The sequence below is a fragment of the Channa argus genome, chromosome 1, assembly GCF_033026475.1.
Source record: "Channa argus isolate prfri chromosome 1, Channa argus male v1.0, whole genome shotgun sequence".
Lineage (NCBI taxonomy): Eukaryota > Metazoa > Chordata > Actinopteri > Anabantiformes > Channidae > Channa > Channa argus.
In genome coordinates this window covers 4,831,065-4,857,374 of record NC_090197.1, presented here as the reverse complement: position 1 = coordinate 4,857,374, position 26,310 = coordinate 4,831,065, and the positions used below count along the sequence as shown (strand labels likewise).

Below are 26,310 nucleotides of genomic sequence, written 5' to 3'. Positions count from 1 at the left end.
TACACATCTTGCTTGTGATCTACCCGACCTGGTATTTATTTAGTAACTCGAGGGTTCATTTCATGGTTTATGATGTATCTTTGTTAGTATTCTACGTTTGCTGCTCTTGTTCCAGCTTAAGTTTTTCTGCTACCCGCCTGTGGTTTTTTGTACCCTCCTCTTAAGAGTGGGTGTCTGCTGGTTTTGAGTTTTGTCCTTCATGAAGCCCGTTTATTAGTTCACTCCGTCTCACAGTCTCTTCACTTGTGTCTGTCTGTTATGATTGTATTAACCAGTAAAAACTATAGACACATGGTGTTTATAGCAACATTTAATACACAAAACATAGACAAAAGATAAATAGCACTAAAAAAGTCAATACAGTGAGTCAATACAGAAATTACACATTTTTAATACAGTAACCAAAAAGAAAAGAGATGGGGGAGATAGCTGCATCTCTATTGTAAGACAAAAAAATAGCATCCTAATCAACAGTAGAAAAATACTAACAATTTCTCCAGATTTTAGCATTTGAGTAATAATACTTAGTTGGCGATGTGCGTGTAAACACTCTTTAACGGGAGAAAAGGTCACAAGTGACCAAACACAGTGGATCAGCTTGTTTTAAAAGGTTGTGCACCAAAAATGTGGCAAAATGTTGGCACATTTCATTCTTCAAATACAAGAATAAAAAAGCTACGATTCTATCCTGTTGTTGCCACATGCTTAACTGCCACAAAGCAGGTTCAGCATCCAGCAGGACAGAGACCCTAAACATACAGCCACAGCTACAATGGAATGGTTTAGATCAGAGCATATTCATGTGTTACAATGACCCAGTCCAAGTCCAGACCTAAGTCCAATTGAGAATCTGTGACAAGGCTTGAAAATTGCTGTTCACAGACGTTCTCCATCCAATCTGACTGAGCTTGAGCTATTTTGCAAAGAGGAATGGGCAGAAGTTTCATTCTTTAGTGCAAAGTGGGTAGAGACATACCCCAAAAGACTGGCAGCTATGACATAGAATCCAGATTAACTATAAATATAAATATAAATTATTTTTGTTAGTGACAAAAGACGATGACGTGACAAAATGTGAAAACATATCAAGCGGTACTTACAATACTTTTGCAAGGCACTGTAGTTCTTACAAGACAGGTTTGCATTCGTTTTGTGGGTATTTAGGTGTAAACTAACTGAGAAGTTGATTTAGTTATGATGTTAGTCAGAGGAAAAGCTGAGGAGTCATTGTTCATCCTGAGAGGTTCATACTTCCATATTTGAGTAATATCTGTCTGTAACAATTTTGTGTCGTCACAGATTTGAAAAGTGAAAATTATGAGCTGCACATAACAAAGCAAAGTCAAGGAATAAAAATGAGTAAAATACATTATTTCAGCTTAGTGGATATCAGTACCAAATTCCACTAACAGTGTGAGTCTCCCTGGGTAACAAACAAGTTCAAAGTAGTTCAAGTTCAAACTGCTGCTTATCTTATCAAGGGTTAATGTCTGGGACAGCGGGACATATGGTTGAGATGTAGTAACACTCTTCTTGACCAGTCACAGAAGACTTGTATCCGCTCGGCGATCTCGACGGAAACCTGAAGTACATCGAAGGCCGTAGAGACGTTGGGGAAGGAGGGAGTCATTGACTGAGGAACCTCTGCGCTGATCTGAAGACAGAAAATGTTTTTAGCAAGAAGAACATTGCAATTCTATGGTATGATTTGCTTCTCTTTAACTGCACCATGATCTAAAAATGTATCATAAAGACTTAAATCCAAGGAAAGAGAGGAAATAAAACCGCACATTGTACATGCTTCCTGTGAATGTATATTTAACAATAAAGCTGTAAAATTGTTTTGGAAAAAAATGGGTATCAAAATTAGAATTGCACTCATTATTACTTCTAAGTAGCTTGGTCCACTTTGAGTAGAAGTACATAAAACAGAAATGCCTCAAAATGTATTCAAGCATTTAAAACGATAAAGATTTATTTCAGAATTTGCTGAAATTAACTTCCATGCCTGATAAAAATATGACAAATATAGTTTCCAATTATAAATGAGAGCTCAAAGTATGTACAGAAATGGGTTCATGGATCTTGGTGATGTGGTAAAAAACATGACCCACAGACCCATAAAATTACATTTTACTGAAAACAGGTGGAAACTTTTGTTTTTTTCACTGTTTTAAAACTTTTATTTAAAACTTTACATATTTGAATTTAACAATTTTTAATTTTTTTCAATTATTTACATACTGTATCTGCATTACACTAAAATCTTCTTTTTGTGTATTTAATTGAATTTCTGGACAGATGTATCTTTTGTATATTCCCACCAAACCATGCTGGTCCTTTCACCTGGTGAATAGATGAATAGAGGAGGTTGGACAGCTGCCTGAGGTTGGAGTTGATGGCCTCTGTTGACTGGCAGGCTGGACTGTACTGTTCTTTTGCTGTTTTCAGCCAGTCCACGTGCAACTTAAAGGACTTGGTGTACAGGTAGAGCTGAGAGAGGGACTCACTAACCTGTAGGAACATTACACAGACAGTTGGTTTACACACTGATAAAGTGAACTGCTTTGCCATTCAAAATGAATTGTTTGATGTAGAAACCTCACATTCATTGAGCCAAGATGAGCAGCAGTGTGTTGTATACGAGGAAGATCTTGAAGTTTGTTTTTCATAGAAGGAAAGTACATGTTGACTTCATCATCTGACTGTTGGAGACACGAACAGAAACATTAACTTATAAGACGCAACTACGACACAACTTGTACCACTAGAAGGAAAAGATTTCATATTTGGTTTCGTGTGAATCTATGAAAAAAAGTGGGTAAATTTTTTTTTTTTCTTCGTCTTTACCCTGTTGAATATCAACTATTGAAGAGTAATCTACTCTCAGGGGTGGAGAGTATTTTTAAGTATTCAAAATCAAAATACCCATAGATACAAGGTGACCTGGATGGACTTATCTATAGACAGTGTCTGTGTTAAAACCTTACCAGGCAGTGGAGACCTTTGGATGAACTCATCAGCTTCTGCGTGTAAACGATCATGGAACCAAAGTTGCCACAGAGGGAGGGAGTTTGAGTGGGACGCGTCGACGTGTGGACAAAGAGCTCAGCCAGTAGCAGCAGGTGGAGAAGACCAGTAATGGATTTAGGACTCACTGTAAAGACAAGAAGTTTATTTGAATTATTGTATTAGCTCGACTGTTTAGTGTAAAATCATTTAGAAATGTAATTTTAGTTACTTTAAGCCATCACACAGTGCACAGACAACGTTGGATTTCACTCTTGGGTTTAGACAGACAAGAAAAATGCATTAAAAATGTATTTCTGATGAAAGAAGATTTGCACCAGCATTAAATATAATGTTAGTGAAATGGAGTTGCTCCTCTGCTCTACACTAATAACGGTCGGTGGGCTGTTCCCGCCTGAGCGTCGTTATTGTGATTCAAATAATGAGCGTAGAGCTTCAGCCTTCTGAGGTTTCAGGCCCAAACACCACTTTGATGGGTTTGGCTTCAAAAGGCGTTGGTAGAACTATTAGTGCAAGTGTGTGTGTCTAGACCACAGGAGTGATTAAAGAGTTAAGAGCCATATTTTGAGGAAGCTTTTCAGCTCCTAGTTGTTTGTGCGTGGTGATTGGTCGAACCAGTGGCCACAAGGAGTCAGAATTCTTCTTAATATTCAAACAATACAGAATTACACACATGCACATGAATCCCAGTAGAACCCAGAGTTACGTAACTTGGGTTAAAATCCCAAGTAATTAACATTTTATACACATTCGAACAAAGTCTACATTAGAGTTCATCATCATCATGTTCGGATTTCTTAGAAAGTCAGGCTGCTGCATGTTGTCCTACACTTCAAAGACACAACAAAGACACAAACTGTCTGTTGGTGTTACACCAGGGCTAAGAAATGAGAGGTATGCTGTGGGCTTGTTTTGCCCCGGGCACGGAGGAAGATGTCTGACTCACATTAATTTTAATCTCTTGCGGTCAGCCGCCCTCCTTAGAAAGAAAACATCCACTTTGTCATGAGTGCTGATGCACTTTAAACACTTTTACTGCTGCTCAAACACAAACTGTGAAATCCACTCCTGGCATTTTTGAAGATAAGCGCTGTTTTCATTTACATTAGTATTAGTATTATTTTGTAGGTTGTTTTAATTTTTCTACCACTGCAGTTCAATGGGAAATAATGTGTGTTTTACTCTACTGTTTACTCATTTGGCAGTTTTTGTTACTTTTCAAATATGAAATATGTACATTATGTATAAAATTATGCTCTCTATAGTTTATAAATGCAGATGCACCATCATGGATGAAGTCTGTAGTTAATGTGACTAAAACCGCAGAGCTTAAGACGCCTCCGGAGCTGTAGTTGCTTGAGAAGCAGTGAATGGGCCGGAGATTTTTTCAGCAGCTCATTCTTTCAGCACATGCTCACACACACACACACACAGTGCTGCATCTCTCACTGCTTTGTTTTTTTTTTCTGACTCGTTCTAACTGGCAAAATGTTGGAAGAGTCTGTGTCATTCTCTGACACAGTGAACGACCCGTTTTCTTCGGCCAAGTCCTTTTAACTTCTACCCTCATAAACGTGAGACAAATTGCACAGAGGAAAACGATGTCTGACAGGAAGTGACCTCCGCTTGACTTTTCGATTTGACTTCCCCAAAAATGAAATAACAAATTAAGCATCAAGCATCTGTCTAACTATGACTTTGAATCAGGGTATTTCAGAATAAATTTGCTACAGAAGAATGTTTTTACTGCTGTGAAAAGACCTGTAAAGTGCTGATTTCTGATGATTTTATGATTCTTCTTTTGTAACTAATTCCACCACCTCTGAGCTAAACCTGCACTGATCAGTCATTTGATGATAACAGTGGATCACATGACGATGTTTAGTGTGAAATCAAGCTATGCTCATCACAAAGTGATGCAATTTCAACACGTTGTTCACTGTATGTACAGTAGTGTTGGGAAACACTGGAACAGCAGCATCCACATTATGAGTTGGCAGCGATAACAGGAAGGGAGTTCGTTCTCTGGAATTACTAACTAGCTGTGCGCTGTGGTGACGCTGAACTCACGGGATAAGCGGAAAGGACTAACGGCACATGTTGTTTATGTATCTGATCCATGAATATACTGTAGTATAATTACTAGGCCCAAAATACCTGGCTGGAATCCATTTCATTCCAAAATCTGTTTCTACTTGTGTTTTCCTACTGTACCTTACGCTGAGATGATGTCCCACAGGTAAATGTAGCCATTTCTACCTTTAGCAACTACTACACCATCATGGAAGAAAGTTTGGTTGGTATTTACCATTAAAACTTGTCCTGTTAAGTTAAGGACAAGGTCAGCGATTTCTCCCTGAGCAATGACTGTACAAGTCCCATTACAGTAGGAGCCCTCGTGATGTCCAATGATGATATCACTGTCTGTCTACCTGACTCATAGGTTCCCCTCTCTGTTTATGTTACTACCAGCACTTCACAAAACGGTGAAGTTGCTGAACGTCAGCCTGACAATGGTGAACAATAGAACCAAAATGCCTTTTCTCCGTTCTGGTGCACCATCACAACACTGCGAAAAGCCTGGCTGAAAGGTCGGAAGGTTTTTTCCCTTTCTCACAAAAGTTCTGTGTCGGACTCAAAAATCACAGACGACAATGAGCTTATAGTAGATTCTGGCACATCTGCTGCAAGAAACAAGATCTGACCCAATACAAAATATGACCGTGTTGTTGTCTCATCCTGGAATAAATCTGCCCTTCTCTGAGCACACTCCCGGTTCGGAAGGACATCTGGCTCTTGCTCCTACTTACATGATTTCAATTTAACAAGCTTAAGCCAATTTAATGCATCATATCTGTTTTACACACAGATGTTGTTTGCTAAAAGTAAGTGGACACACACAAGAAAGTTAATCAGTTAAACACATTGTTACTAATTTCATACGGCCGCTCTCTGTTTCATTCATTCTCTCACTCATTCATTGTTACGCTCATACTCACTGAGGCTGAAAGTAGTAGTAAAGACCACGTGCACCAAAGCATCATCAGTCACTCTGTAAAGCAGTATCATAAAAAACTTACACTTCATCTTTCTTCTCCTGTGATAAGCAAAGCTCCTTTGGAGTCCACTGTGTGTACTGTCACTGTGTGTAGATGCAAAATGTAAAAGTTCTCTTTTATAGCTCTGGATGATGCATCACCTGAGTCATCGTTGCTGCTCGAAGCCGGACAGGCTAACCCACCTCCCCCCCTCCAAAACCCCCTCTCATTTGAAAAAACTTCAAATTTCTTTTTTAGTTAAGGAGGCTGAAAGAAATAAAATAAAAGCTTATCAAAAAATACTACATTGAGCAACTCCCAGCTTTCTCCTTCCTGCCATCGCTCTTATGACATCACCTCACTTGCTGCTTTTGATTCTTCCAGTCAGTTCAAATGCTAGTGAAACAGCAAGAAAAACAAAAGAAAAAAACAATTCTCTGGAAAATTGATGCTCATGAAGTTATGTAGAGTTGACATTTTACTTTAAGGTGGATTTTTGTTTGAGAAATCAGTGATAATGTCACTTCCTGTGAACCTGATGACAGTGTCCACTTTCACATGTGGACATGAGGGCCCAGGATTTGAACCACCAACCTGCTTCACCCTCTGATCCCCAGCTGCCCCCATCTTTGGTGTCTGTTGTAACCCTACATGTCCCTGGGCTCACCCTCTTTTCCTGGTTCCACCTCCCACTTGCTCTTCCCTTCCTGCTCTGTCTGCCCAGTTTTCCCTCCAGTTTTCCCAACTGGTTCCTGCCCCCAAAAGTCCCCACATGGCTGCCATTTTGTCTCATCCTCCCCCAGTAGAAATACCCGCCATCTTCTGCTGCTCTTTGCATGTTTGTTTGTTGAGCTTCATGCTGCTGTGTGCCAGCTGCTCTTGGACAGCGTATGGACATTTTGGCTGGATTTGTTCCTTTCTTCCAGACCTTGGAGTAAACTTGTTTTGTTTATGAAAAGCTCAACCGATTCCATGTGACAACCTGTCTGATTTGTACTTTTGGCTGTGTTTAGGTCCTGTTTAACCTGATGTTTTTTACACCCTTTGGCCCAGAAAACCAGTCTCAGGACTTAGACACCCAACACACAGAGCTAAAAGTCTGTGTCAAAGACCGAGCAGGTAGACACAGCAATAAAGTCTCAAAAGAAAATGGGTTTTATTTACCTGAATGTAACATATACAAAGAAATTTAAATTAACTAACAAAATGTGGGCCCTACAACACACTCTAGACAAACAGTTTAGTAACATTATCCAATTACTTAAATATGCAAAAGCAATAACAAAATAATGAACCAAATAAAGTTTAATAACCTATAACATCTAAAGAAACATGTTTCCATATTTTCGCCTTCCTGCATCAAACGGGAGACTTGGTACAGTCCAGGCCCCGTAGAAAGTAATTTAAGGTTTATTAAGTAATTTAAGGTTAATTAAATTAATACAACTTACACATTATAGCAAGAAACTAAACTTAAGGTAAAAGGTATATGAAAACATTGCATAACAAACTTAGGTTGTGTCCATCACAGTCTGAATATTTGTCATACTATGGTCATCAAATAGAAACTGCGTTAAACTACTAATGTTTCTCGGAACAGTGAAAATCTGTCACCAACAACTTAATGCACCATAACACTTACACATCAGCTGATCTTTGGGCCACTTGTGTGACACAATTCCTACATTTTAAATGTAGCGATATATCCCATGTATATGATGAATTGATGTCCACTGTTTTACTTTTCCTTTGACTCTTTACTGTCTAAATGCTCTGAATTGTATACTGCAGTGAGTTGTGTGTTCTGAAGTTTGACATTTTCTACTCTGCTACTAGTTGGAAATGACTTTTTACACAGAAGAGGCACATTTCAAATGTACAGAAAATATTAATCACTGTCTTGGTCTCAGAATGATTATCCTAAAATCAACAGTGCAGCAGGATATTGTTTTACCAGATGTGCTTAGGAAGACACAGACAACACAGTAATGTGTGTAACTGTTTTCACCCACAGCTGGATGGAAGATGGAACAAGTCAGATTCCTTTAAACTACTGAAGGAAAGCGAATAAAAACCTGGCAGTTTTCTGAATGTGTCATTTCTGTCAAAGTCCATGTTGACAGGATTATTGATATTTTGTGATTTTATTTGCAAATTCAGTTCACACTGCACTTTGTTACAATGTTGTATTTCAGTGATGAACCTTAGCAAAGAGGGTTTTTTTGTCACTTTTCTCTACTAGATTTCTCTGATGGGTTTTAAATGAAACAAATGTAAAAAGAGGAGGATGGAGATGGACCACAGCTTCTTATATGTTGCTCAATGAGATCCAGTTTAGGTACAGAAAACACTTTACTTTCAGAGCGATTGTGGTTTGAACATTCGGCCCCTATTGCTGTTGGTTTTTGGATCCCATAAACGTATCTATAAAAAACTTCTGTCAGTACGTGAAGCACCCAAACATTCTGCATAACCACCAAGAATATAAGTTTTTTGATGGACAGAAAAAAAAAAAGATAAAAATAAATCCCCATTGGATTGTTTTGAAGTCCTATACACCAATCAGGTGTAATGACCACCTGTGCAGTGTAATGCAACCCAATAGTCTCTCTGCCCTGAATTCTACTTTTACAAGTTGAAACTGTCAGAAAAGTCATAATTTTAGTTTTTCAGCATTTAGTCCAACAAAACCAATTAAAAGTTTAATGTCACTGCAGTCAGACAAGCTGGATATTTTGCTGTCCGTAAACATGTTTAGTATCAATGCAGTTTACACTTAAATGTCAGAAACAAATCTAGTTGCAGTTATGATCCCTACAATAAAATGCATTTGTATTTGAGTGGTACAAAAAGTGGACATTAAAGAGGCAGATTTGCCAATGAGATCAATCCTATACACTTGTGACAAATCTCCAACTTTACCAATGTGTCATTTTCTAACTCGATCACATGTTTTTGTATATAAACACAAAGTCAGCACTTCTGACTTCGTTGTGAAAGTATTTTACATAAGTAATAGTAATTGTGTCCCCTGGTGAAAGCACATGTGTCCTCATGCAGATGTCAGTATAAACAGAAATGCTAAAACTCTAAATTAATAAATGCTTATTGTCTCTGACTGACCTTTGACCTTTTATTCATTACTAGAATGGACAGATTTTTGAGAAAATCGGGCCCCTGTGCACAGACTGAGGCCCTCAAACCCTTTTCAGTCTATGGTCCCTTTTTATTTCTTAAGTTTGGCTTTTTTTTTTTTTTTTTGTAATTTATTAATTTTCCACATTTTTTTAGGGCTTATTTAGGGGTTGTCATGGCATAAAATCTTAACAATCCAGTCACACCGAGGCTTAAGAGCCCCCTGCCCTTTTGGTGCTGGTGCCACTCCATCCATGATCCCTAGAAACATTACCATATTTTTTAACTCTAGAAATGGATTCAATCTGAACATGAAATAAAATTAACAATTAACCTGCACATTTTAGATGCCTGGAACAATTCTGAAAGATACAGAGTTCAAAGTACTTGGCTCAGTCAGACTGATGCCCAGAGAAATCAAATTCCGAGTGGTTAGTATTGAGTTTGTGTATCTCTGCTGGCCGTCTCTTAAAATAGACAAAAATAAAGCAGAAAGTTGGCTTTTTTTCTCTTCTTTTTATTTTTGGAGCTTTGATAAAAAATGTACTTCTGTGTTCAAAAACTGTTTCTTGTAAGGAAGCATCTATTTACAGCTCAAAAACCCACCAATTTACTGTTTTTTAAATAAGGAACAATATTATCTAAAATGATATTCTGCAAAAAAATAAAAAAACACTGGTTGCATCTACATATAATCCAGTATGTTGAATACTAGTATAAAGTCCAAAACTGAGCAGAGACACATTCTGGCAGTTTGTCCAGGGTTGTTTTGACACAAATGGACTATTTTTAGGAATCAAACACTGCAGCCCGGTTGGTCTCTAGCCCTCAGACTAAACTGCCTCCAATTAAACCATCACATTAGGAAGGAATTCTGCATGACAGCCAGATCTCCCTATAGACAATAAGTCAAGCTTGAAATCAAAGCAAAGTTTGAAGTAATCTGTATGTCAGTGCTTCCTGTGGAATTTCTTGATGCGAGAGTGTGGTCGGAGACCCCAACATACCTCTGATTCCATTGTACGTTCAGTTCCAAGAGGTATAATATCATCATATATGGAGAATTATTTTAGGGAGTGGTAAGTTTTTCCAGCTGGAGCAGAAGCGTGTCATGCTTTCAGCCCCATCTGTGGCTGTTTTTAACTCCGAAGTTTACAAGTTTGCCCCATTTGCCGCATGTCGGGTGTCTTTTTCCTTACGCGGAAGGATTTTTATGATCTTAGACACACGGATGCCAGAGACAACATGCGTCAGATGATGCTTGTTGCCCCGGAGTCAGCTGAGCTTCCTCCTAAATATTTTGTGTGTAAGTTTATTAACTGCAGCAGCAACTTGTTTGACTTCACAGCAGGTGCACAAAGCCCAAGACGGTCGCTGTTAACAACATAAACCACACCAGGATCTTTCTCTAAACAGATGGCAACTTAAAAAGACCAGAAGAAGGTAACAACTGTTAATGTAGTAGAAATCATAATACTGGTGCAATTATGTCTAAATGTATTTTAGCAGATTATATAAAATTCATTTAGAAGATACAGTAAACCTGCTTTGACCTTATCACCCCATCAAATGGCTGCTCAGGAAGCTGTTACCATGTATTTTACACTCTAGTTCTGGGATAACAGTAATTCAATATCACATGCTTCATGACGCTTCTGTCATGAGTAGAATCACAAGTAGTGGAGTCACATGGCTGTGTCAAAATACAGACTCAGCCATAACACGGTTTTCTTTAAACGGATGCCACAGCAGAAATTTAACTCAATAAGCAGAACAAGCGGAGAAATATTTGCTTGGTTGGATGAAACAAAGCAAAAAGTGAAAAATGTAATGTAATTGGTTTCATCTTTCTTCTTGTTTTCATAATTACTGTTACACATGTCATGTGGGTCAGGAGCAATAGAAATAAAGTTTCCAGCTTTGCATCCGGTAAAAGCCTGTTGTCCCATAGTACAACATGTGCTGATTGGTCGGCGTCGTTATCAGCGCTGCAGAAAATGAAGCTTCACAGTGTAACAGCAAAGAACATGTAGGTCCCAGCCGGAGCTTGGCACCTGTTAAGAGGCCTCCAGGTTAAAATGTGGACATTTTTGGACCAAATGATTACATCATTGGAGAACTGCTGCACATGCAGTCGTGTTTCTGTTACATGTATTCTACATTTACACCGTCAGTAGGAACAGAAGCAGAGTGAGGGTTAGTGCACATTTATCTATTCCTATATTGATTTGTGTCGAGTCCCTGTTTTGGTTTCACTTTCCATTCAGGTAAACTGTCAATCACATATCATCCTAATAGTTCAAGCTTTAATCTTCCAAAATAATTATCTATATATTTAAAAGACTTGAAGAAGACTGTTCTCCCTGTCCTGTCCTGTCCTGGGTTGGCCGTGGACACTGACTCTCAGGAGCTTGGCTGCAGGCTGCTCTAAATATATTCATTTGGATAAACTGAGCTAAACTGAGATAAGTGGATAATAGCTGTCTGAGGACAGGAAGTAGAACAGTTTCGAGTCCACTGAAATTGTCCCCCGCTCTGCAATACAAGCTCTAACTTTTTTTTTAAAGCATTCCTTTGTCCTGCCGCCTTTATCGTCTGACAAATCCCCATGTGCAGAGAGTTGAATAGCATTCCTTCCACATTGTGCCTCCAGTAGATGATGACGTCACAGCGGCTTAATGAAGTGGTTTTATACTTGGAACTGGAACAGGAATCTGCTTTAAAGACACCAAAGTTAATTTTGGAGCATCACAACATTCCCACTTTGCTGGAAGAACACATTGAATGGGAAGCTGTGGGAAATATTAAAGTGTGTATTTTCTTATCTTTCTTATCTTTCAGTACTTAGACATGTAGTGCAGCTGGAATTTTTGTTCTTCAAGCATGAAGTCATGTTTAGCGCTAAATGTGTGGGAAACGTGCATGTTGCATCCATTCATTGCAACTTCCTATGACTCTCTCTGTACTTCTCCATCAGCGTTCTCAAAGCACATACAGCATCTGTTGTTCTTTCTAGGCATGAAACCATATTGCTGCTCACACATGTTCACCTCTTCCCTTAGCCGAGCTTCCACTACTCTTTCCCACAACTTCATTGTTTGGCTCATCAGCTTTATTCCTCTGTAGTTGTCACAGCTCTGCACATCTCCCTTGTTCTTAAAAATGGGCACCTTTAACAAACTAGTCAGAGTCTGTTTAAAAACTGACAGATAAAGAGGAGAAACACAAACAGTGTGGTTTGAACATGACATGTTGGAACAAATTCCCACGAGTAATGCCGATAAAAATCAGTTAAATTACTAATTTCTTCCTGCTTCCTTTCAGTTGATATTTAATGATAAGCTGACATTTTGGATATAGCTGGATGGCTCCACCAATAGATATAAAAGTATAATTATTATTACTATTTTAAAAAATATATATTTTTATTATTATTATTTCTTTTCTTTTTTTTGTGTCTGATTCAATCAAACTTATTCATTTTTCCTCCCCCTAACTTTGGTTTGGGAGGGCTGAACACGAACCACACTGAAAACAATGAATCAGACCACATCTCATCCACCAAACACTGAAGCAGCTCTTATGTGGCGAGAAAGAACAAGTTTTAATTGACTATTTGACAAGTGGTGGATGTGATGCTCAAAAGTTCCACACTTTTATTTCTACTTGGAGTAAAACTAAGTACATGATTTTCTTTCAATACTTTATTTACAAAGTTTTTTCCCCCGTGGATCAGTATGACTATGTTGTTTATTAAATATTGTCATCTCAAACAAATCTACTAACCTCACTGACCGTCACCAGCATATAATGTGAGTGTTTTTCCTACTGTGTGTGATATGGTTGCACTTTAATTTAAATCAAAATACTCTGACATCACAGGGCCATTAACAGCCTGCAGCAGTATTCAAGAGAGAAACACGGAAATGAGGTGATGATGCACAGAATTAAGGAGCTACAGAAATACAACTTAACAAAGAAGAATCATGAGTGTGTTTATCTAATAAAGTAAAATACAGATATGTGAACTCTTCAAAATAAAATTCAAAGTTTATTTGTCACATACAGATCCATACACAGTATGATATGCAGTGAAATGCTTATGCGACTGCTCGACTAAAAGTACAAGTACCTTAGAAGATATAGAAATACAAAGATATAAGAAAAATAAGAAAAATATAAAATATGAAGTTATGTAGTTATATATGAACTTTAAGCTAAAACAATTAAAAATAGAAGTGAATGAGGTGATAAGTGTAGATACTATCACCTCTACAATAAAACAGCAGCTGAGTGCAATAGTCCTCATTTGGTGGGAAAATCAGCAATGTGCAAAGAGAAAAATGTGCAAGGTGCCAGGAAATATGCAGCAAGTAGCAATGTGAAAATGTGCAGCTTCATGTTTGGTGTTACCCTGGCACTTCAGGTCAGCCCTCACATTAAAGTGCTAATTACTAGCCTGCTTCAGGGTGAACAGAACAGGTTTCTACTCTAGGCTGAGGCGAAGGATTTCATCCAGCTTTTCACTACCTTCATCCCAATGTTTCCCCTGCTGCCTCTTCACCAGCACCTGCATAGGTCTGAAGCTACAGATAGTAATGCAGTCACACTGGTTAACAGTAGCTTCCTTCTTATTGTAACAGTTGTTGTGGTTGCTGGAAAATATTTAAGCTGCAAGTAAACTCTCACTGCTTAGGAGATAGTATTTCAGGGTCTAAACAGACTAGGGACTATCTTAGCTATCATTCTACTCAACCTCCTTGGTGACTGAAGAATAGGGCTGGTTAAGGAGTGTAAAATTCAACAGTGTTGATTTATTTTATTTTTTTAATGGTTGTTGAAAGACTCTGGTTGTATCTTGATCCCATCATCTGTTTCCCTCCTCCGTGGTGGAGTCTCATCTCCAGGCCCGATGGCCTAGCTACCTATGGCAGATGTCTCTCCTAGTTAGGCGGATCCTGGATGTCTCGTGTCGGTCTCGTGCACTCCTGGTTGTATCAAACATCTTGATGCAGATTGACAGTGTCCCCATGCAGTTGAAGGACGCATGTCCAAGTAGCTAAATCCCAGGGTTTCTATAACCTTTTCCCTGCATTAGGTAACACTTACTTTACACCTTCACAATCCCAATATGCACTTCCACCCTGTGATCTTTGTCAGCATACAGACACAGCTTTACAGATGGCGTTATCAGCTCGTGGCGTAGGGTTGATACCTACACACCTTTAACTTTACCCAATCCTATCATCATTAGATGAGGATATATGATACGCTGTTCATGAACCACAGATTTGTTGGTTACTATGATCCCATCATTTATTTTTTTGTCAAGGTCGTTCCCCTTTTCTCTGTCTGTGTCTGGACGGCCTCCTCGTTCCTTCATCATTACAGCATTAAACACGTACAGTTCATGAAAGAAACACGTTTCCAGGTTTTGGTTAAATTCCTCTATTTCCGGCATAGCTTCTCTCACACATACTTTTGCTATGAGCTCTTAAAGGCTTTCTCGGTTTACCATCGATGTGCGTTTTTCTGGCCTCCTTGACAGTGGTACTACAACCAGACTGATGTAGGGAAGGTGGTTATTGCATGGACGAGCAAAGAGGGCAGCTCAGATTGTTTATTTTCGTTCATTGTGTTGTTCTGGTTCAGGGCTCAAATCCACTGTGGGAATAACAGAAGTTCAATCAATGTCCTGTGTTTGCTTGGTTGTTCTCGCCCCACACTTTTTAACCAATGAGTAGAATTCCCAGGTGATTCGTAAAAAATATCACATTAGTCATCAGTTAGATCAGTTAGAGTTATTAGAGAGGATGTATCTGGATGTATCCGGATCTATCTGGATGTATCAGACGAGATGGTGACTACTGGTGGATTATATTTCAGACAGACTGTTTTTGGCATGGCTGTCTGTCCCATTCTCTAGTGGGAAGAAGGAAATGCAGGGTGGGATCTGAGTTATTTGGAGTCATTTCAAAACCTGCTAATGTAGATTCATTCATGTAGATTCAGAACTGATGTTTCTTATCTTGAGGTAACTGTTTCAAATCCCCACAGGAATAAAAAGGATGTCGATGACCTGAACAAATTTATTCTTGCCTTTTTTGCATTTTAAATATGATGTGAAGTACTAATGGATACTCAGTGCTGGCTGAAAAACAGGATTAAAATACAACAGGTTGGTAAAAAATGTTAAAGGAAAGTTTTTTTACATCATGTGATGTCAGAGGAAATATAATCTTCATTCTCTGATACAGACTCCAATTTATTTGCATGCAGGTACTTTTTAATGCTGTTGTCATTTTCCTTACAATTTGCCTCATTTGCTTCTTTTAAGTCAGCAATTTCCTTCAGTGCCCAGAATCTTTCCTTTAACTGAGAATGTGAACCATTAGGAGAAATGTGTGAATTTCTTTAATTGGTTGAATAGCTGTGGTTCAGGAGACAAAGCACATTGTTCACCAACCACCAGGTCGGCAAGTTTAAGGGGGATCGGAGTTAACCTGAAGCTCGAAAGCCAGATCTGGTCTGTTGTTAAGTCTAGTTTCTTTGCCCCGAGGCAGCTGGCCAGAGTCAGGCCCATTCTTACAAAGCAGCACTTTGAAACAGTAACCGATGTCTTTGTTACCACCCGGTTGGATCACTGCAATGTACTTTATCTTGGCATAAATCAGTCTAACTGCAGCTTGTCCTAAATGCTGCTGCACGTCTTTTGACTGGCACTCAAAAATATGAGCACATTTCTCCTATGTTATCTTCACTTCACTGCCTGTGCACTTTAGGAGCCATTTTAAACTTCTTCTCTTTGTTTCTAAATGTTTAAATGGGGAAGCCCCACTAACAACAACAAGGCAACAGAGTAAGAGCACGAGCATGATACAGCTTTATAGTGTGGGTGAGACTTTCTTGGATTCATCATTTGGAGCTTGTGCAGGACTGCAAATGGCCCCAGTTGAGATTTACTCAGACACTTCATATGCTTGTCATTAACCTTTGGCATCAATGTTCTTCCATGAATGCTAATGAGGTGATAAACTGAGGTGATGATGACTAGTGTTTGAAACCCAAGACATAATTCCCACTGCAATACCACCAACTATATGCATACACTCAGATTACACTCATAATGTGATTTTCCATTACAACTGGCAGGTTGAAGGGAAATTCCTCCACCACATTCTGGTACAAATGTCCAAAGCAGTGATAGAAGCTTAGAGATGATTAACCAAAGTGATCACATATATGAAAACATAATAGTGACTTTACCCAATAGGAAACTTTTTTATTGACTCCCTAAAGGAGAAATTGTTGTGAAACAGGAATATCGCTGCACAGACATAGAACCAATGTGTCCATCAGAACAAAAACACGTAGCCACAGTCCATACAAACACAATTCTTAACGTCCTCACAGACACATCTGTGACTAAGCTATTACATCACTTCCCCCCCACATAGTTTGGCATCAATTGGTAATAAAAAAACCTGGAATTTGTCATTGCGGTTGTAACTGTATATGATGGACAGATACATAAAACGAACTTACTGTTTACACAGTACCTACAGTGCTACTATTTTGTAGATAAGCTGTACAATATTTAAAAGTATACAACTGCTTATTGTTTGAAACACACATAGTTTTACCCAGCTATTAGATTATTATTCTTCTCCATAAATACATCGATCAGGCATAACATTATGACCACCTGTGCAATTTAATACAATCCACTACAGTGGCTCTGCCATGAATTCTACTTTTAGAAGGTTATAATTTCTCCGTTTTTAGGGTGAAACTGTCAACATAACTGCCAGTTTATTATTGATGTCAAAGTGGGTAGTGGGTAGTGGAGTGCATTGTAAGAAGAGGTGGTTCTAAAGTTTTGGCCATCTCATTCATTTTAAATGTCAAAAATTGTTATTTCTAAACCCCTTTGTTTCCCAGTTACACGGTCAATATGACAGAACGCTGTAATTTCAAGTGGAGCCCAACCAGCAATTATATACCTATCATGTACTTATTTAACAAGTATCCCCTTAACTACAAAATACTAGCACTGTAGTTATTTTTCTTATTCTCATCTTGTTACCCTGTTATTCCCCAATGTCTGTTTTTTATTATCAAGTAACAACAAATATGTGTCAATAGGTACTTTGGAGGTACTTCATTGTTAATCATAAGTAAACAGTATGTTCGCTGTACTTACTGTAATTTACACTATTTCATTATTCTCAAATAGGACCATGCAACATGGCGCCCTCCGTGGCAGACGTGTTTGCTCGCTCCTCGCTCGAATGTCGGCTTTTCCTTCTTTTTTGTGTGTTTCTTGTTTTTTCTGCAGTGCACAAATGCCATGCACTGCTAACATACAACCGACAGGCATTACTGGACATCGCCAACTCACAACACACTGACTTTGCTAGTTTTATTCCGCTGGAGCTACAACTCATTGTTCGCTCCCAGAGTCACCACCGTAACCACCCTGGAGGCCATGAAGCACCGGGCTCGAGTGAGTTAGCTGACCCCAGAAAAGCGCTTCGGAGACTGCGACGCAAGCGAGGCAAGAGGGGAGGGCTCCATGCTAGGCTAAAAGCTCGCGCTAGCCGACCACCGCTACCGAGTCTCCTGCCAGCGAATGTGCGGTCCCTGGAAAACAAACTGGACGAGCTACGAGCCAGGATTACAACTCAACGGGAAATCAGAGAGTGCTGCGTCCCAGAGGACGCCATTCAGCTACAGACTCACTCACCGAGGCGATCGAACGGCCGCGTCTGGTAAGGCTAAAGGGGGTCCGGGTGTGTGTTTTTGTCAACAACTCGTGGTGTGGAGACATACAGACGGTGGATGAACACTGTTCACCAGATGTGGAGTTTCTACTGCTGAAGTTCCGTCCTTATTATCTACCGAGGGAATTTACTGCTGTGTTTTTGGCCGCTGTTTACATCCCCCCGCGAGCTAACTCCATGGCAGCGCTCAGCAAACTCCATGACGTCATCAGCGCGTTAGAAACGCCTCATCCTGACGCTGTTTTTATTGTTGCTGGCGACTTCAACCAGTGTAGTTTACGGACTGTATTCCCCAAATACCACCAGCATGTGGACATTCCCACCCGTGATAAGAACACTCTGGACCATGTTTACAGCAACATACGTGGTGCATACAGGGCTGCACCCCGCCCCCACTTTGGACACTCAGACCACATTTCTTTGTTCCTGTACCCTGCTTACAGACAAAGACTGAAACAAACACACCCTGTCACCAAACAGGTTAAACTCCGGACCCCAGAGACTGAGAGCACCCTGCAGGACTGTTTTGCTCTGACAGACTGGGATGTGTTTAAAGCTGCAGCCACTCTGGAGGACTCTTCCATCAGCGTACAAGATTAGAAGCTTACTTCCAACATCCAGTCTGGTTCCTCCACCAAAAGATTAAGAGTATGTGACTGGGTACATCAGCACTTGTGTCTATAACATCATGCCCACCATACAAATCAGGAAGTTTCCAAACCAGAAGCCCTGGATAAACAGTCAGGTATGTCAAAAGCTGCGTACTCGTTCTCTTGCATTTAGATCAGGCAATGACACCGAGTACAAAGCTGCGAAGTACGGACTGAGAAAAGCCATCACAGCGGCCAAGAGGCAGTACAGAGAGAAGCTGGACAGCTTCTACTCTACTGCTGACTCAGGGCGGATGTGGGAAGGCCTGCAGCACATCACAGACTACAGGACCACCACCACTAACATCACCACCTTAAAAGACAGCCTGCCGGACGACCTCAACACATTCTACATCTGCTTTGAGGGCCCCAGCTACACTGCAGAGAGGGGACCCACACACACCTTGACCACTCAACCCTCCTCCCCTCCACCAACTGTCTCAACGACCCAGGTACACAAAGCTCTGAGGAAGATCAACCCCCGCAAAGCAGCAGGTCCTGACAACATTCCTGGGCGGGCCCTCAGAGCATGTGCCAACGAGCTGGCTGACGTTCTCACCTCCATCTTTAATCTCTCCCTCAGCCAGTGCACTGTTCCTTTGTGCTTCAAGACCACGACCATCGTCCCCCTGCCTAACAAGAGCCCACCCACCTGCCTGAATGACTACAGGCCAGTGGCACTCACTCCAGTCATTATGAAGTTTTTCGAGAGAGTGGTGCTGGCCCACATTCAGAGCAGCATACCTGACACTATTGACCCCCTGCAGTATGCCTACCGGCCCAACAGGTCCACCTTGGATACCATTGCTGCTGCCATCAACTACTCCCTCTCTCACCTGGAAAATAAGGACTCATACCTGAGGATACTTTTCATAGACTACAGCTCCGCCTTCAACACGGTCATCCCCCACAAACTCACCCACAAACTGTCCACACTTGGTCTACACCCCACCCTCTGTGACTGGCTCCTAGACTTCCTGACTGGCAGGCCTCAGTCTGTCAGGATTGGTAACAGGACTTCAGATAGCATCATCACAAACATTGGACTCCACAGGGTTGTGTACTTAGCCCCATCCTCTACACCCTGTTCACCTATGACTGTGTCGCCTCCCACAAGGACAACATCATCCTGAAGTTCGCGGACGACACCGCAGTGATAGGACGCATTGCTGGCGGTGATGAGGCAGCCTACAGGAGGGAGGTGGCCGGTCTGGTGTCATGGTGTGGAGACAACAACCTCACCCTAAACACGGACAAGACGAAGGAAATGATAGTGGACATGCGAAAGGAGAGGAGAACGCATCAGCCACTGTTCATCCGGGAGCTTGAAGTGGAGAAGGTGAGCAGCTTTAAATACCTGGGTGTCCACATCAGTGAGGACCTCACTTGGTCATCACGTCACGCAGCTGGTCAAGAAGGCCCAAAAGCGGCTGTATTTTCTGCGGAGGCTGAGGAAGTTTGGCACGTCGCCTAAGATCCTCCGCAACTTCTACAGCTGCGTCATTGAGAGTGTCCTGACCAACTGCATCACTGTGTGGTACAGCAGCACTACTGTCATGGACCACAAACGCCTGCAGAGAGTGATGAAGACTGCACAGAAGATCACCAGGACTCCACTGCCCTCTCTGCAGAGCATCTACCACCGCAGAGTCCACAGGAGAGCTGCTTCCATCCTCAAAGACCCCTCTCACCCCCAGCACGGACTGTTCACACTTCTACCCTCAGGACGGAGGTACAGAAGTGTGAAATGCAGAACCTCGAGACTGAAGAACTCTTTCTTCCCCTCTGCCATCAGACTCCTAAACAGCTAACAGGAGTTTGCAACCATGAACATAACATAACATAACATAACTGTTACACGGACACAACTGATACATGGACACAACTGCTCAAGAATCACATTTTGTATTTGCACACAAATTGTTTTTTGAATTGCACTACCGCACTGAGAAAGGCACTACCTCACTTTATTGCCTACTCAGAACTGCACTACCTCACTTTATTGCCTACTCAGAACTGCACTACCTCACTTTATTGCCTTATTGCTCTTATTTGTTTGCTCTTATTTTTTTACTTTTTTTATTTTATTTGTATTTTATTTTATTTCTATTTTTTGTAAATTCTCATCTTACTTACTGTGTGACATTCAGAGTGGAGGGCAAAGTAAGAATTTCATTGTACAGGGAAACATGCGCTCTATCTGTGCATATGACAATAAACACTTTGAACTTGAACTTTTATTTCTGGTACTATAAGATCTTCTGGGCTTTGTGACAGATAATATTTATACACTTATTTCCTGTTACCGTTACTAAGTAAAAGACTTGAGTACTTCTTCCACCACCATCATTAACATAGCCTGCAGTACAATGGCACCTTGTACAGTAATTGCAGCTTGACTGGTTATTACATCCGTTAACAGGCTGAGGCAAGTTCAGCTGAGTAGTTAAACAAACAATTTAGTCTTTGCAGAAAAAAATCGCCCTCAGGTGCAGGCAAGTCAAGTGTTCTCCTGAAGTGTGTTATATTGTGTCTGACACATTTATCAACTTAACGGTTAATAAATCAGCGTCAGTGTGTTCGTCATAATGAAGATCAGCCACAACATTAATGCCACCTTAAAAAACCTGGTTCACTTACAGACAGAATTTGTGTGTGTGTGTGTGTTTATAGAGACACAGACAGATATAGATTCATACACATGAAATAAATCAGATTTTTGAGGAATGACCGGGTTTAGGTAAAGGGTTTAAGTCAAGCTTACAGTTAAGTTTGGGCAGGTAGTGGCTAAGATCAAAGTAGGTTAAGAGGAGTTTCCAGGGAATGAATGCAACGCTCCCAATGTTTAAAGTGTGTGTGTCTGTGTGTGTGTGTGTGCTCATAGTTATGTGCACTAACTATGTTCACATACTGACGTTAGTAGGGCAGTTTGTGTATCCTTACCTATAAAGACAGGGCTCTTGTCCTCACAAGTTTGATATGAGTCATATCCCGCTTTTTCTCCAAATTTCCTAATAGCGCCATTTTACCTGTGTCTGTGTGTATGGCTGTGCTTCCTGGTTGTGTATCTTGCGGCGCCTACACGTGCCTCAATGCGTCTAAAACAGCCAATCACTGAGCTCGCATCGGCTGCTGTGATTGGTGCGATACTGACGATGATTGACATGTGTTGTGAGACGCATTGAGGCACTTTAATCAGAGTAACCGATTTACGAATAAACTTTATTAATCTACGCGGAAGTGAAGCGCATCGTCATTTGCTCGTGTTGAAGGCAAGTTTATTTAATATATACTTTCTTTAGCTCCAACACACTTCGAATATTACGACTAACACAAGCACGAGGAAACTCCGCTCGGTAAAAAGTGACTGCGTCTGAGAGAAATTAAAAATAAATAAATAAGCGAGGCAAGTGTGTCATATTTTTGGTTTATGGTCATTATAGCGTAATGCTCCGTGGTCTCTATCAGATATGTTCGGTCACTGTAACACGTGCGTACGTACAGGTACAGTATCTTTCTGAAAGCGGCCTTTAAACTGGGTTTAACCGCACGGAACACAACAAAACGTTGCTATTATAAACGATGAATTCAACTTCTCAGTCATGTATCTGATGTTTGTTTGCCGGACAAATTACCTACATTTTATTGGTATGAGATGTTGGTCTTTCCCAGTGCCATTTAACCAGCCATGTTCTCTGGAAATCTTTATAGTCAAATGGAGAACGGGAAAGAAAGAAACCCGAAAATGATGCAATACAACACGTTTTGTCAGGCAAAGACAAAGCCTTTATGGAGCAACGAAATATCAATGCATTTAAAAAGGTAAGTTTTCATTTACACATTAACACATCTCCCCATATATCTTGAAAATACAGTAATTTAAATAAAAATGGGAATAGAAATGCACGAAGATGTAACAGCATCATTTTAATGAACATCATTAAGCGAACTATTCAATTTTAATGTGTAGGTTTGAGAGAATAATGTAACAGGACTCATCCAGTGTAGCATAGTGCTGAATATCTATGTTCTGTTGGAGTGAGATCCGATGACTGCACCTACATTTGAGAGGCTCTGCCACTGAAATTGTTCTTTTATACACAGTCATGCTGCTGCCCTGTTGCCAATTAACTTGATTAGTTGTCAGAACGTCCTGCATTTGTTTTTCACGTGCAGCAATTACTTTAACAGCCTTTTGTTTCCCCTCTTCCAAATTTGAGATGTGTTGTTGTTCAAAATGAGCCAGTAATTTCCACGAAATGGTAAAATGCCTCAGTTTTGAAATCGGATATTTTGTTTACATACTATTGTGAATAAAATAAGGGTTGATTAGATTTGCAAATCATTGCTTTCTGTTTTAATTTATCTTTTACACATCCTCACAACTTTTTTGGAATTGGGGTTGCAATTGTTAGAAAAGAGTGAGAGTTAAATATTTGTTGATTTTTATTGCTTATTTGTTTTGCTTTATGGATGCTTCAAAAGAGGATGGAACGCTAGGACGATTAGTAAATCATCATTTACTCCAAGCCGGATACCAAGAAGCCAGATTCAGCTTTGGCTCAATATCAAACGGTAAGTTACATTAGTCAGTGTGTGATGGTTGACTATATAGGGGGAAATAGAAAAACCTCTTATTCATGTCTTTCATGTGATGATTATTCATGTCTGCTGTGTACAGGTTAGTAGTGAAAGTAGTAGATGCTGAATCATCAATATTTTTTGGATATACTACATATCGTGGCGGTTTCTAGTTAGCAGGGGTGCATATTTGATGCCTATTATTAGTTATTATTAGAGTTTGTCCGCTGGAAAAGTGTTTAGGATTTTGTGTCAAACAGTTTACTGCCTACTCTTTTCCTTGCCGGTCAAAAATATAGAAACAATGAGCTGGTATTGGTTGTACATATACAGTACTAGACAGCTGAGACCCAGAGTAACAGAATAATAACAGAACTTCTATTGGTATCACATTGTTTTTTTCGTTTACTTTCGTTTCGTTTAACATGAGTTAACTTATCTAACTATGTTTGCAGAGCAGCCTGATGGGTCCAGCTTTGCTGAAGTCAGTCGAGACACCAGAAGTCACCTTGGTAGCTTAGCTGGTTATTTGCAGTCTAATAGCTAACTTGGATAAAACTTTTTCTGGAGTAAATTGATGAAAGCTGTATTTATGTTTTAAAAATTATTAACTTTTTTTTTCATTCCACAGTAAGTGCTTTCAAATTTTACCAAAATTTAACAAATGTCCAACCAATCAAATGTGACAAAAATGGTCAAGGAGTTTATACAAAGAAAAAAAGATGAGAAAATGTGAAGAATTATAAGGGCAAACATTTGCATCACCCTTACTGAATTAATTACTTTTAAATGAAGGGAAAGTTGTACAAGCTAAATGGGCATTTAATACTATACTCCTGCTTTTGTTTTTCTGTTTTTATTTTGCATAGTTTTTCTCTACTTGTCATGTCAACGTTAGGGATGGAAACCTTTACACTCAATGTAAAGAAGCAGCAACTGTGGAGGACACGGTTCTACACAGTTCTAGGTTACATTAAAAAATGTCCTGGATGTCATTAAGATTCCTCACAACCAGGAACCATTCCAAAGCTGCAGCCCCGATGGGGTCCTGGGCCGAGTCTTAAAGGAGTTTGCACACCAGCCCTCAACTGTAATGACAGACATTTTCTGTCCCAGGCCATTGTACCATTGTGCCTCAAGACATCTGTTCTCCTTCCTGTGCCAAAGGCCTCTACAGCAGCTTGTCTAAATGACTATCACCCAAACAGCAATGAAGTATTTGAGAGGCTCCTAACAAAAGGTCTCCGATACAACTACTGACCCTCATTGGTTCACTTACAGACAGAATTTGTGTGTGTGTGTGTGTGTGTGTGTGTGTGTGTGTGTGTGTGTGTGTGTCCTCAGTGAACTGTATCAGTCTCTGCAGTAGCTTCCAGCTGCAGCATCAGTTCAGTTTCTGTTTAGTCTGACTGAGGGAGGTTTTTGTACGATGCTTTTTCACTGTGTGTATGGTGCTTGATAATTGTTTAAATGGACACTATGACAGTAGTAAACTGCTGCATCTTCAGTCTGGACTCCACTGATGGTCAGAGTGAAGTCAGAGTTTGATCCACTGCCTGAAAAACGATCTGGAATCCCTGATGGATTTCGGTTGACATCAAAAATTACCAGTTTAGGAGCTTCTCCTTCTTTCTGTTGATACCAGGCCAAATATTCGTGGTTTCCCCAAGAATAAACCGCACGACTGGTTTTACAGTTGATGGTTGTGGTTCCTCCCAGAGCAGAGCTCACTGCTCCAGGCTGAGTCACTGTGACCTGACCTCTGGACTCTGAGGACACAGAGACACAAACAGAAAGCAGCATCATGATTTTGTGGGCTTCATTTCAGAGGGACGGATGTTGATAGAGGAGAGGAGTTGGATTCTCTGGACTTTACCTGTGAAGCAGCAGCAGAGGAGAGTCCAGATGAGGACGGAGATCAGAGTCATGTTTTTGATGAGGAGGATTTCTGTGTCTTCTGTTGTCATGAAGGACAGCTGTCAGTCATCCAGTGTTCAACTTTCAGGACTATAAACTCTCCCAGAGCACTGGAGCATGGTGCTGCTGATGCAAAGTGGCTCTATGGAAATGATCACACTGACTGTTCAGGAACAAGAATGTTTCCTGTACAACATTCACTTGAAATTGTCTTTCAGTGTTTCAGCCTTATACTGTCATGTTTTCTTACAAAGAAAAAGTTTAACAAGGATGAGCTGTAAAACTGTTTCACTAATTACATGAAAAAATCTGGGGTTTTGTTTTAAAGTCATGTACATTCAGAGGTTTTTGTACGACATCTCAGTCAGTTTGTATCTCTGTGGTACACGTTCGGTGGAGGAACCAGACTGGAAGTTAACTGTAAGTACTTTTGTCATAAGTCAAAATTGTTTTACAGTTGTTTCTGATGTTTAAATGTTTCAAAGTTGAACCGATATAATATTGAAATAAAAGGAATCACGTGACTTGGTTAAAAAAAAAGCATTAAAAAAGGCATGGTATTTTTTTTTAGGAAAATAAACTCACGCTGTGTTTTGTTGGTTTAGCTTCGAGCCATTAAATGTTTCACATTGAGGTCTTGCTCCACTATCAAGCCCGTTTAACCGTTAGACCCACAGTTTTTTGTTTCGATTTTTTTACATATTTTTTTCGATTTTGTTTAGACTCTTAACTATGTTTAGTCCTGAAACCCGTCTGTTGTCATGGTTCATCAGTGAAGCCTGTCTGTTACCATGGTTACTGAGCTCAGAGAGGGAAGTGAAAAACTGAAGACCAGTTTTAACCAATTTGAGAAACTAAAAAAAACCCCGTTCTTACTGCTGCCACCAACAGGGCGGAGTTTAGTTTACGTCAAATTAAAAATGATCTCTCTCTGCAGTGGGTCGAGTCGAACCCACCCTGACTGTGCTGCCCCCCTCCAGTGAGGAACTACAGAAGGGCAAGGCCACACTCATGTGTCTGGCCAACAAGGGCTTCCCCTCAGACTGGACTCTGTCCTGGAAGGTGGACGGCAGCAGCAGCGGCAGCAGCTGGGAGGAGACCAGGAGTCCCGGGGTGATGGATAAGGACGGACGCTACAGCTGGAGCAGCACCCTGAGGATCCCTGCAGACCAGTGG

At 40.3% G+C, this 26,310-nt stretch overlaps 1 protein-coding gene across 2 annotated transcripts; it reads right to left on the bottom strand.

The window, feature by feature from the left end:
* Positions 1-1,051: 1,051 nt before the first annotated feature.
* LOC137133031 (uncharacterized) lies at positions 1,052-21,699 on the bottom strand. Of its 2 annotated transcripts, none has more exons than XM_067516272.1 (5): positions 21,580-21,699; positions 2,991-3,157; positions 2,607-2,705; positions 2,347-2,514; positions 1,052-1,654 (listed from the first exon to the last, which is right to left on the bottom strand). In XM_067516272.1, exons 2-5 carry the CDS (start codon positions 3,042-3,044, stop codon positions 1,484-1,486), a joined length of 492 nt encoding a protein of 163 aa, XP_067372373.1. In that variant the 5' UTR covers positions 3,045-3,157; positions 21,580-21,699; the 3' UTR covers positions 1,052-1,483. The 2 variants fall into 2 exon arrangements, with proteins under 2 accessions (XP_067372373.1, XP_067372281.1); XM_067516180.1 differs by lacking the exon at positions 21,580-21,699 and adding an exon at positions 6,111-6,162.
* Positions 21,700-26,310: the final 4,611 nt, after the last annotated feature.

What these genes read in the sequence shown, in the direction of transcription:
- LOC137133031 (XM_067516180.1), bottom strand. An exon ending in CTCATCTTGGCTCAATGAAT is followed by an intron (nt 2,515 to 2,606) that starts GTGAGGTTTCTA and finishes ATGTTCCTACAG; the next exon opens with GTTAGTGAGTCCCTCTCTCA. An exon ending in TCTATTCATCTATTCACCAG is followed by an intron (nt 1,655 to 2,346) that starts GTGAAAGGACCA and finishes TTCTGTCTTCAG; the next exon opens with ATCAGCGCAGAGGTTCCTCA.